Source organism: Sciurus vulgaris (assembly GCF_902686455.1).
Source record: "Sciurus vulgaris genome assembly, chromosome: 5".
Taxonomy (NCBI): domain Eukaryota; kingdom Metazoa; phylum Chordata; class Mammalia; order Rodentia; family Sciuridae; genus Sciurus; species Sciurus vulgaris.
Window position 1 is genome coordinate 117,964,801 of NC_136465.1, and position 13,267 is coordinate 117,978,067.

Here is a 13,267-nt window from a genome sequence, read left to right on the forward strand (position 1 = left end):
AAAGAATGACAAACTGGCAGAAGTTGCATCACCTCATTCAAGATCTCTGTCCTCACTTCAAGCATACACTTCAAAAGCAGAATCAACAAAAAGTTAGTCTCATCTGGATCATGACCAATATCCAATGGTGACAGGGCTGATTAAGTTTACTCAGTGATGTGATCACTGTTTTTCCTGAGACCAGAAGGGGAACTGGAGGAAGGAATTATACCTTTACTACAAAGTGAAGGCAGTTTCTCTATTATGAGCTTTGAAGGTAATACACAAAAGCAGAAAAGCTGATCTCTTGGAAAGCAAAAGTAAAAAGGAAATTTAACAGTGGTTCAAAGTCACAGAAAATTTAAATGAACAAAGTTAATGTAAAAACGCTTTAAATTGAGTCCAAATGGAAAGGAAAATAGCTTTGTAGGCACCTAAATGGAAAGCATGCAACAGATGAATTCATTTAAGAACATTTTTTTGGACAATTGAAAAATGCATGTAAAACTGTATCTTGTGGGGTCTGTGATGATACAGGCAGGCTGATCCCTGCCCCAAGTTAGTATATTTTCTTAAGTGTCAATATAGGGGCACATCTGTTTTCTACTAGAGTATGGTGATAGCACAGAAAATTTTCCAGAGGGCTTAAATCCAAAATTTAAACCAATTAAATTAAGTATGCTTAATTTAATGTAATGTAATAAATGTTAAAATGTAATAACTTTTAAAACCATTGTGAATAAGAAAAACCTGAATGATAGAGTTAAAATTGGTACATAATCTATAACAAACAGTCTCTGAATGTTACATGCAGATCAAACAGAAGTCAGAAGTCAACAATGAGGAACAATACTATAACGGTTTTCATTCTACTGGGACTGACAGATGACCCACAACTTAAGGTTCTGATTTTTATCTTTCTCTTCCTCACCTACATGCTGAGCCTAACTGGGAATCTCACTATCATCTCCCTCATCTTAGTGGAGTATCACCTTAAAACAGCCATGTACTACTTCCTAAAAAATTTTGCTTTCTTGGAGATCTCATTCACATCTGCATGTATTCCCAGATACTTATATAACATAGCAACAGGTGACAAGATGATTACCTACAATGCCTGTGTCAGCCAAGTATTTTTTACTGACCTCTTTGGTGTTACTGAATTTTTTCTCCTAGCTGCCATGTCCTATGATCGCTATGTGGCCATCTGCAAGCCCCTGCATTATGTGTCTATCATGAGTGGTATAGTTTGCAGAAGACTTGTCTTTTGTTGTTGGGTAGCTGGTCTGTTTATTATAATCCCCCCACTCAGCCTAGGCCTAAATCTGGAGTTTTGTGATTCTAATATCATTGATCATTTTGTTTGTGATGCATCTCCCCTCCTGAAAATCTCTTGTTCAAATACTTGGTTTATGGAACAAACTGTTATCATCTGTGCTGTACTGACCCTCATTATGACACTTATGTGTGTGGTTCTGTCCTACATTTACATCATCAAGACAATTTTAAGATTCCCTTCCGCCCAGCAAAAGAAAAAAGCCTTTTCTACCTGCTCTTCCCATATGATTGTGGTTTCCCTCACCTACGGCAGCTGCATCTTCATCTACATCAAACCTTCAGCGAAGGAATCAGTGGCCATTAACAAGGGGGTGACAGTCCTCACTACTTCCATCGCTCCCATGCTGAACCCTTTCATTTACACACTGAGGAACAAGCAAGTAAAACAGGCCTTCAAGGACTCAGTCAAAAGAATTGTAATATTTTCCAAGACATAAGGGAACATGTACAGTGCATTTTCCAACAGTGAACATGTATATTGCATTTTCCAAACTCCCTTGCCATGTTAACTTTTCAAAATGCTCTTGCTCATCCCCATCCCGTGACATCTTCTCCACAAGCCTCTTTTAAGATCATATCATATTAATAGCTTTCGAAATTTTAAATCCTTGCCTCATTTTCAAATTAAGAATACTGAAAAATAAGATAAACAAAATAAGAGAGGTATAAACTTCTAATCTTTTTTTTTTTTTTTTTACATTTTCAGGGATAAAAGAACAAATAATCATCCCCATTGTTTCTTCCAATCCAAAACTTTCAAATGATTTATTCATTAATTCCCCTATTAAATACATATTGGGTACTTTCTTTAGGGTAGATACTGTTCTAGTTCCTAAAAACAGAGGACAAAGCAATCAGAAGGAAAAACAAAAACAAAAACAAAACCTCCTCCCATGAACCTTGAGAGATAAAAAGAAGAAATGGAACAAGCAAGCTAAGTGATCATCAACCAAAAAATGGATAATGAAAAATGTGGTTTATATCCACATTAGAATACTTTTCAACCATAAAATAAGATGAAATTCTGTCATTTACAAGAACATAGATAGAAGTGGAGATCAATACATTAAGAGAAATAAGCTGGGTGCAGTGGTGCATGCCTGTAATCCCAGAGGCTTAGGAGACTGAGGCAGGAGGCTCACAAGTTGGAGATCAGCTTCAGCAACTTAGTGAGACCCTAAAGAACTTAGCAAGACTAGGTCTCAAAAATAAAAAATAAAAATGACTGGAGATGTGGCTCAATGTTTAAGTGCTCCTGGGTTCAGTCCTCAGTCCAAAAATAAAAGAAAGAGAGACAGAAATAAGCCAGGTACAGGCAGACAAGTACCTCATTTATAAGTGAAATACTAAAGAGGAGATCTCACAGAAGTTGAGTATAGCATAGTGGTTACAAGAGGCTGGGGAGAGAGAGATGGGGAAAGGTTGATTGATGAGTACTAAGTTACAGATAGGAGTAAGAAGCTCTGGTGTGCTACTGCATAGAAAAGTGACTTCAGATAACAATAATGCGCCATATATTTCAAGAAGCTAGAAGCCAGGATTTTGAATGTTTAATCATAAGGAAATGATAAATGTTTGAGAAGATAGATTCTTCTTACCCTGATTGGAATAATTACACAATGTATACATGTATTGAAAAATCATGGGGCACCCCATAAATATGTACACCTTTTATATTTTTATGTGTAAGTTTAAAAAATAAATTTAAAAAATAAAAACAAAAAGCTTGGTTTGCACCAAAAGTCAGTGTTTATGTCATGAAAGGGAATCATAAAACTTTCAATTTGAGAAAAACATCTAAAATACTAAAACTTGAAAATTGTGAGACTTTTAAGTATATCAAATTAATAAAGCCAAAATTTTAAATATGATAGGCCTTCCTCAAAAAATATAGAGTTAAAAGGAATAAGGTTTTTAAAAAGTCTATTTTGAGAAATTTAAATATTTTTTCACTGCAATAAAATGTGCCAGATGTAGATACTTATATTAAAACACCTACACAAAATGTTACTAAAACAAGCAAACACACACCAAAAAATGAAGTGAAAGAAATCAAGGAAATAAAAGCAACCAAATATATGGTATATTGAAAATCTAGATAATTTTCTAACAGGAATATGAAAAGCTATAAATAATAGTACTACATTTTTAGAATATAAACAGCTATACAATATAAGGGTACAAATTATTCACCACATTTCCCCCTGAAAAAGCTCATATGGTTTATCATCTGAAACTAATTCCCTATCCCAATGGCATTTGAAGTTAAAATTTCCTTCTTTTTTTTTTTTTTCTTTTTTTTTTTTTTTTTTTTTTGGTTTGCCTCTTTTCCATGTTTACCTGTCAAAAAATTTTTTCCTCATTATTTATTCCTCAGTTCTCAAAATAAAATTCACTCCTACTGAGAAGTTTCTCCTGTCCAATCCTACATGCCCAAAATCCCAAAGAGTCACCATGCAGAAACATCCTCTATGTCTGCTAATGTAGCATTTTCTCTTTATCTGTCTATATCTTTTAGTAGATTGTCAGTATTGAAGGCAGACACTTTGTCAATATAGTTTGTGTCCCTGAGTATGAATACTTTCAAATATCTTGAAAGCACACCTCCTCAACTATAAAAACAACATCAGCAGTATTTCAATCATTATAACAGAAAATAAAAGGAAAAAAATCATTTCAACAAGTAAAGGGGAATTAAATGTATCAAAATGTTGAAACCAAAGATGAATTCATGCTATGTTTATTATTACATAAATATGCTTCCTGCATTTCATCTTTGCTTTCTGCTTTCAGTGAAAATATAGTTCAAATTTATTATGTATATATACATTTACTACTTTGTGTCATTATTGATTTTGTTGTATTTAAAGTATACAACATGATATACATAACGAAAATGATTACTATAGTCAAGTCAATTAATATACCCATCATCTCAAAAAGTTTCCTTTTTGTATATAGTAAAAGCACCTGATATCTGACCAATTTTTCAATATAAAATATAATATTAACTAGAGTCCTCCTGTGGTACTTTGTCTCTAGATTTATTCATTTTACCTAACTGCAAGTTTGTACCCCTTGATGCATTGCATAGATTGGTTGAATATCAGACATTTTATTTTCCTAACAGATGCATGCAGATTCTACCCTGTTGATTGTATGCCTTCTAATAAAAGATATGAAATCAAGAATCCTGGAATTTTTCAAAGTTATTCACTGTTCGAAAAGTTAGCCTTGAGGTAATAGTAACTAAGTTCAGATCCTGTCACCACTCCTACAAGCTGTGAGATTTTTACCAACTCACCCTACTTCAAGTCATTTCCTTGTAATTGAAGCATGCAAAAACAGCTATATTGGTACATCAAAATACCTTAGTGCGCACCTTAAATACACAGTAAAAATAATGAACACACTTTTCTTAATATGTGATTTATGTATAATATAGTTGAAGTATAAATTATAATTGTACAATTTGATATAAAATTAAATTATTTTTGTTATATTTACAAAGTTGTGCCTACCTCACAAATTTGTAAAAGGAGCCCTGTACCCTTCAGCCATCACTTTTCATCCATCTCTCTCCACATTTCTTCCCAGCCTGATGCAACAAATACACTTTCTTCTATTGCTGGTCAAAGAACACAGCATTTCAATTAGGAGAAATGCGTTTTTGAGATCTGTTGTACATCAGGGTGACTATATTGAATAATTTATTGTATATTACAAAACAGTGGATAATAAATTCAAATCTCTAAGCACAAAAAACATGGGAGGTGGTCAGATGCTGGCCGCTGGGCCTACCCCCCCACACTGAGGCCGGACCCTAAACTGAGCCCCCCAGCCTGCCCCCACACCAAGGACGAGGCTGGTAGCTGAGCCTGCCTGCCTGCCCCCCTACTGCTGAGGGACACCTGCCTCCATGCTGACTCAGCACACCCTCACTGGGGCTCCCCAGCTTCTTTGAAGGCTGGTGCAGGCATTTTGAATTATTCCTGAGGGCATGGTCATGATCATTGGAAGGGCAGTTCCCATCCTGAGGCACCTTTGGAGACTGGAGGCCCTTTGACAGGTACCTCTATTTACTCACTTACATCCTACACCCTTCCCCAACCTCTTGTTCACAACTGGAAATACTGTAAATAGTAATCAAACTCATCCTGTTCATTACAATAATGTTAAAGTCTTTATAGGGGCTATCTGATTCAGGACTGCATATTCTCTGTATTGGGTGCTACTGGTATTGATCTCCCCTTCAAAGGAGAGGTAGTGAAAAGCTGCAGGGTCATAATAAGCCTGCAAGAAGGTGACTTCAGTATCTCTGATCTTCACTGCTAGAGGGGAATATATAGAAACAATATGAAAAAACAGGGGAAGAAAGTGTCCCTAACAAACCAAGATGCTATTGTGATAGAATCCAATGACAGCATGGCAGTAGAAATGTCAGAAAAAGTTTAGAATCTTCATAATTAAAATGATCCCTGAAGCAAAAGACAAGATAAGAGAGCAATGCAGGCAATGCATGACCATTCCAGTAAACAGTTAAAAGACCAAATGCAGGAAGCAAAAGAACACTTCAATAAAGAGAGATTATGAAAAAAAAAAAAGAAACAGAAATACTTGAAATGAAAGAAACAATAAACCAAATTAAAAACTCAATTAAAAGCATTACCAACAGAATAGATCTCATGGAAGACAGAATCTCAGACAATGAAGACAACATATTTAATCTTGAAAATAAAGTTGGACAAACTGAGATGTTAAGAAGTCATGAACAGAACCTCCAAGAATTATGGAATATCATGAAAAGACCGAATTTAAGAATTATTGGGATTGAGGAAGGCACAGAGAAACAAACCAAAGGCATGAACAACCAGTTCAATGAAATAATATCAGAAAATTTCCCAAACCTGAAAAATGAAATGGAAAATCAAATACAAGAGGCTTACAGAACACCAAATGCACAAAATTACAACTTACCCACTTCAAGACACATTATAATGAAAATACCTCATATATAAAATAACAATAGGATTTTAAAGGCTGATAGAGAAAAGCGTCAGATTACATATAAGGGAAAACCAACATGGATATCAACAGATTTCTCAGCCCAGACTCTAAAAGCAAGAAGGGCCTGAAACAATATATTTCAGGCTATGAAAGAACATGGATGCCAAGCAAGAATCCTATTCCCAGCAAAACTAACCTTCAGATTTGGCGATGAAATAAAATCTTCCCACAATAAACAAAAGTTAAAAGAATTTGCAAGTAGAAAGCCTGCCCTACAGAAGATTCTCAGCAAAATATTTCATGAGGAGGAAGTGACAAACAACAATACAAGTCAGCAAAGGGAGACACTACCCTAAAGGAAAAGTCAATTAAAGGAGGCTACATTTTTTTCCCAAACTTTTGTTGCCTTTTCTTCATTAGCCACTCCCCTAATTGCTGAGAGATTTTTTATTAGATAACAGAAGAATTTTTAAAAAGTGATTCTGTCTGTTTTGCCATCTTAATGGCTTACCTCAGTAAAGGGACTGACTCTTTGATTGCCCACTGATATTTTTCTGTCATCCAAAGAATACATCTTGAATTTTGGTGATAGCTAATTTTAGCATTTTTTTCTTTCATTAATTTTTCATGAAGCAGTGACCCTAAAATAATGGACAAAATTACTCTTTCTTGGTAGATGTTTTTGAGAGATTCAGTTCTATATACTTTCTTTAATGTGAATATTAATAAAAACAAAAATGGAAAGAAAAGAAAGCAAAGTAAATTTCAGTTAAATTTTAATGGGTGTGCCCAGTGGGCAAAGGTGAGGAATTCTGTGGCTGATATTAGCACAAGACTGAGGTAGCTTTTTCAGTAACACTCAAGTTATTGAGTTTCATCTGGTCTTTACCACTTGCCTGAAAACATTGATACCCAGCCCTCCAAATGCTCCCTGTTGTTCAAAGTAACATGTACTCTTTTAGCTCTGATTCTCATGGTAGAACATAGACCCCATGGTCTATGACTCCATTAATGGAAACTTGAAATCCATCATGCTAATGACCTATCTCAGATTAAATCAGAAAATGCCCATTCTTGGGTCAGTCTTCTCATCTGTCTCTCTAACTTTTTAAATGACCTGTATTCAAGACACCTGCAGTAATTTGCAAATTCATTCAACTAGAATGCATGATCTTCCCCCAGAGAATTTCAGTTCCACCCAGAAAACTATTTATTCATTTTTATTTGTGCTATGGAATCTCTGGAATTTCTCTTAGGCCACAATTACATTCCATTCTCATAATTTAAGTTTTCTCATTGAAAATTACTAAGGAACCAAGATGAATCTCTCTTCATTTAAAATAGTAATTGGAAGGATAATTTCGAAAACTTATTTATCCAGCAATCGTGTCATCAATCATCCTCTTTGCTTCATGCAAAGTCTAACATTTTAGGTGAAATCCTATATTTCTCCAATACTTAATGGCTCCTGAGGTAACCTCATTGAAGTGTTACCCAAATTGATTGTGCTATAGATGCCCTAGATTTTCTGACTCCAGGGATGTTTGTATTATGTTTACATCCAAAACAAACTCCTCTAACATTATGTTAAAATACACAACACAAACACACACAAAATGGCAGCTTCTTATGGAGAAAAAAATTTTCAAAGACTTCAATAGTTGAGTGATGTCAGAAAAGTCATGAAACACATGGAATATAAGTTCCAAACAATAAAAATTTAAAAAAAAAATACTGTTGATTGGTTGTATTTTTCTCATCCTTTCTAATTTTATTTTGAATTAAGAAATGGATAATTTAAATCAAAGGACAAAACCTTTAAATTTTAATAACTGAGAGACTATAAACAGAGAAATATTTGATAAAATGTATAAAAATAATGAGTGGGGGTTGTAGCTCAGTGGGAGGGCACTTGCCTAGCATGTGTGAGGCACCGGGTTCAATCTTTAGCACCACATAAAAATAAATAAATTAAATAAAGGTATTGTGTCCATCTACAACTAAAAGAAATATTTAAAAAGTAAAAAGGTGGAATGTTTTTCCTGATAAGTGGAGAATGATATATAATGGGAATGGGTGTGGGGAATGAGAGAAGAATGGGGGAACTTTAGATTATGTAGAAGGAAATGAGAGGGAGTGGGGTATGAAAAATGGTGGAATGAGACAGACATCATTACCCTGTGTACATGTATGATTACATGAACGGTATGAATCTACATCATGTACAACCAAAGAAACGAAATGATGTACTCCATTTGTGTACAATGAATCAAAATACAGTCTGTAAAAAGTTAAAAGATAAATTTTAAAAAAAGGGAGGTGGTGTGTTAATTAGCGTAATTTGATCAGTCCACATTGTACACATATATCAAAACATATTGCATTCCATAATTGCATACAATTATGGCTTGTCAAAATAATATTAATTATAAAAATATATGTATTTTAAGTGAGCTTCAAATATTCTTATACTTAGTCATCTTATGATAAATTTGCTTTACTCAGTAATATTTTCATGCAGTAGATTCTATTATATTTGTATTCCTGGAGGAATTATAAAATCAATTTTATGAAAGAATAAATTTCAAGGTATGAAGATCTTTCAGTGGATTTGAAGTCATAGAAATTCTGGGGTATTAGATTTTAACATAATTTGAACTATCAGATATGTTAGGACACAAAAAGAAATTGAAATTTCTGCTTTTTTTAGAATGCTCACAGTTGAATCTAGGCATGTTTGTTGTTTTGACTGAACACCTTTCATGGTTTGTGTAATAGGAATAATATTCTGAGAAAGTAAAGCTGAATAATATTTTTAAATCTTTATGTATGATTTATTTTTTGTATAACAAATTGATAAAGCAGAAAAAGAAACAGATCTTTTAGTTACCTTGGACGCTAACAATTATTTAAAAGAAATTGAACTAGGTTTTCCTTTAATGAGATTCTTAAAGTTGTCCTAATGATCTGGATGCTTTCTCCTGTCTCTAAAGGCCCTGTTCCCATTGTTGCTATGGTAGGTTTATTGTTTTTCCCTAAGTTCATTACACAATGATTCATTAGTGATTTTGAATCTGAGTCACAAAGGACATTTTTGTTCATTAACTGTGTTGCAGATTTGGCAAATAAAATAAATATCTAGCTTTGAATTTGAAAACCCTTTCTCTGAACAAAAGAGTTCAGAACATTAACTATTCTAAAGCTACCAAGAGTTCCCTTGAACTCACTTTTCAGTAATAGTTAAAAATAAAAAATATTTTCCTAGGCTTATGATAGCACTATATCTACAGTGAGAAAGTTGATGCAATTGACAGAAGAAAATTCCAGGAAATCACATATTCCCAGAATATTGTTACTGTCAAAGTTACCAAATTCAATCAGTAGTGACTAAAATTTATCAAGTTTGTTTTCAACTTTTTATGTTCATTTTAAAGTTGTATCTGTAAGAATACATATAAACAACTAATAGAAGGTTATGATTACCTGCCAGAAGTGTAAGTATAATAAATTCTGTTGTTTTTTTCATTTTCTTTTTTGAGACTTGGGTCATATGTGACTCTAATAAATGAATCTTTCCTGATTGCATTAAAATTTAGAAATGTAAATTAATGTGTTATTTACTAACCATTGTTTTTAGAGCGCTTTAATCTTGAGTACTGTATAGACATTTATAAGATTATATTAAGCAACAATGAAAAGGTAGCATAATTTGAGTCATGTGAAAAGTGGTAACATCTCCAACAAAAATTCTGGAAACTGAAAACTAGAAGCTAATGACTGGATATGTACATTCCCAGTAAAATTAGAGACTGAGGGACAGAGATAAAATGGAGAATTGAAGAGAAGATTACTCCAGGTAATCCATGTAAAGTGTTTATTTCAATGTGTAGTCTATAGTAAAGGTTTAATAATTAGAACATACTAACTTGATTACAAAGAATACAGGATGGGAAGTAGAAAGGGGAAAATCAAGATGTTCATGTCTGGGGTACATCTAATTTTGTGGTTGAGATCATAAAAAGCAATCACTTTTTGGAGTTGAGGAATTCAAGGAAATATTCCAATAGAAAGAAATAATGAAGCACTGAGAACTATCAATATAAGAGACACCAGCAAGAAAACAAATGTCTAGAAATGACAAAGCAGAAAGGTGACCCGTTTGACATGTATGTGGCAATCAGGCAGGTTAACAGAGGCTGCTAAAAACAGTGTGTGGTTGAAAACACACCACAGCTTGGAAGGGTTGCACACACCTGTAATCTCAGCAATGGGAGAGATCAGGGCAGGAGGATCACAAGTTCAAGGCCAGCCTGGGCAACCTTGTGGGACCCTGTCTCAAAATTATAAAAAGAAAAGGAAAGAAATAAAACACACCTTATAACAATATGCTTAGAAATTTCCTAAACTTTAACAGCAAAAGGGAGGTGTTTGATAAACTATTATATAAATTATTTAATTCAAAACAGGAGGGCAGCTGGGCACCGTGGTGCATGCCTGTAATCCCAGTGGCTCAGGAGACTGAGGCAGGAGGATCTCAAGTTCAAAGCCAGCCTCAGCCACGGGAAAGTGCTAAGCAACTCAGAGAGACCCTGTCTCTAAATAAAATGCAAAATAGGGTTGGGGATGTGGCTCAGTGGTTGAGTGCCCCTAAATTCAATCCCTGGTAACCCCCCAAAACAAAAACAAAAACAAAAACAAACAAATAAACAAACAAATGAGGGACAAACCATGATTTTAATATACTAACAATTGAATGTATGGTAACCAACAAAAGGAAAGTAATTATGACCCAGGACACTGAAATAGTTAAATTGTATTTATTACTCATTATCAACCAGGTACTTGTATAAATAGTTCATAGAATATACTATCACATAGCATATGTATGAATGATATTTTTTTTCCATTTTACCCTGACGAAACTGAGTCACAGTGAAATCAATCTATACTTGAAGAAATACTTAATAGTTTAAACCCAATATATTTTGGAGTGTGTTCCAAGCTTAAAGAGATTGAAAACTAGAAACAATTGTGGTTATTTTCATCAGGAATATATTGCATACCTAACATTATTATTCTGTACAATAAACTCATGCTCAAAATGCTTTCTTCTGTATCACATAAGGAAAGCAGTACTTTAAACAGAAAATTATGAGGGAAAATCAGGGGAATAAGTAAGGAAGAAGTTGTTTAAAGAAAACACAAGTGTGAATAGTTATCGTACTAGAACTTGACATCTTAAACCACAGAAAGAGAATCTGTATAATGAACTATTAGTGTGATGTACTTGCATCAATAACAAGACTTCAAGGAAACATGAATATGAAAAAGAAAGTTTAAGATTCAGCTTTAGGGTTTGGACTGTGACTAAGGAAAATCTCTCAGTCTCACAAGACACTGGCAATCAAATCTATCTGTTTGGGAAAATTAAATCCAAGATGCAAGTAAAATAAAAATAATAATAAAATGCAATAAGAAGGAAGCAATCATAACGTTTTGGAATATGGTGTAGATAATGCAATTTGATTGTTTTAATCTACCCTGAAATGACCAACGATATGTAATCATAGAACCTAAGCTACCAGTGAAGTGACAATATCTGTAAACAAAGTATTTAAATGCATGTGAATGGGTTTTCACGGTTCTTCCTCTGTTAATTACCACTCCCCACAAACATCTCTGAATTTTAAATGCAGATTCAAAGGAAGTCAGGATCCACTTATGAGAAATCACACAATAACAACATTTATCCTGCTGGGACTGACTAATGACCCACAACTGAAGGTTGTGATTTTCGTCTTTCTCTTTGTCACCTACATGCTGAGTATAACTGGGAACCTGGCAATCATCTCCCTCACCTTCACGGATCCACACCTCAAAACTGCCATGTACTTTTTCCTACAAAATTTCTCCTTCTTAGAAATCTCCTTCACAACTGCTTGTATTCCCAGATATTTGTACAGCTTATCAACAGGGGATAAGACAATCACATATGACAGTTGTGCCACTCAGATATTTTTTACAGATCTCTTTGGTGTGACGGAATTTTTTCTCCTCGCCACCATGTCCTATGACCGATACATAGCCATCTGCAAACCCCTGCACTACGTGACAATCATGAACACCAGCGTCAGCCGAAAACTCATCCTTTGTTGCTGGACAGCTGGTTTGTTGATCATACTCCCACCACTTAGCCTGGGCCTGAATCTGGAATTCTGCAACTCTAACGTTATTGACCATTTTGCCTGTGACGCATCACCCCTCCTAAAGATCTCATGCACAGAAACATGGCTTATAGAGCAGCTGGTTATAATTTGTGCCGTGTTAACTTTTATCATGACCCTCATATGTGTAGTTCTATCCTACATATACATCATTAAGACTATTCTAGGATTCCCTTCTGCCCACCAAAGGAAAAGGGCATTTTCTACCTGCTCTTCCCATATGATTGTGGTCTCCATAACTTATGGGAGCTGTATCTTCATCTATGTTAAGCCTTCAGCAAAAGAATCAGTGGCCATTAACAAGGGGGTGACAGTCCTCGTGACTTCCATCTCTCCCATGTTGAACCCCTTCATTTACACACTGAGGAACAAGCAAGTAAAACAGGCCTTCAAGGACTCAGTCAAGAGACTTATGTTGTTCTTAAATAAGTAAGAGAACTTGCTACTGTAAACGTATTTTAAGTTTCATGAAAAGATTATCTATTTCTAATATGGATCTTTGATCTTTTACATCATTCCTTCCCTTGCAAGGAAGCAGTTTCAGGATAACTTTTCTCAAAAAATAAAACCCACTTCCAGGCAACTAAAGAAAGACTTCGCATAATAGCAATCTCTGCAGAACTGCAAATAAAATGAAACAAAGCAAACAGAATAAATGCATTCATCACACATTTTGGATTGAGTAATTGTGTTTGTAGCATTTGCCAATTCTAATATTT

General features: G+C 34.5%; 2 protein-coding genes across 2 annotated transcripts; both read left to right on the forward strand.

Annotated features, from left to right (window-relative positions):
- Positions 1 to 818: 818 nt before the first annotated feature.
- Positions 819 to 1,754, forward strand: LOC306662414 (olfactory receptor 6C2-like; the record flags this gene model as incomplete). The annotated part of the gene is made up of 1 exon (XM_079142067.1): positions 819 to 1,754. The coding sequence occupies one exon, from the start codon at positions 819 to 821 to the stop codon at positions 1,752 to 1,754; it is 936 nt and encodes a 311-aa protein (XP_078998193.1).
- A 10,291-nt stretch (positions 1,755 to 12,045) lies between these two features.
- Positions 12,046 to 12,981, forward strand: LOC306662416 (olfactory receptor 6C2-like; the record flags this gene model as incomplete). Its single annotated transcript, XM_079142069.1, has 1 exon — positions 12,046 to 12,981. The coding sequence occupies one exon, from the start codon at positions 12,046 to 12,048 to the stop codon at positions 12,979 to 12,981; it is 936 nt and encodes a 311-aa protein (XP_078998195.1).
- Between the last annotated feature and the right edge of the window lie 286 nt (positions 12,982 to 13,267).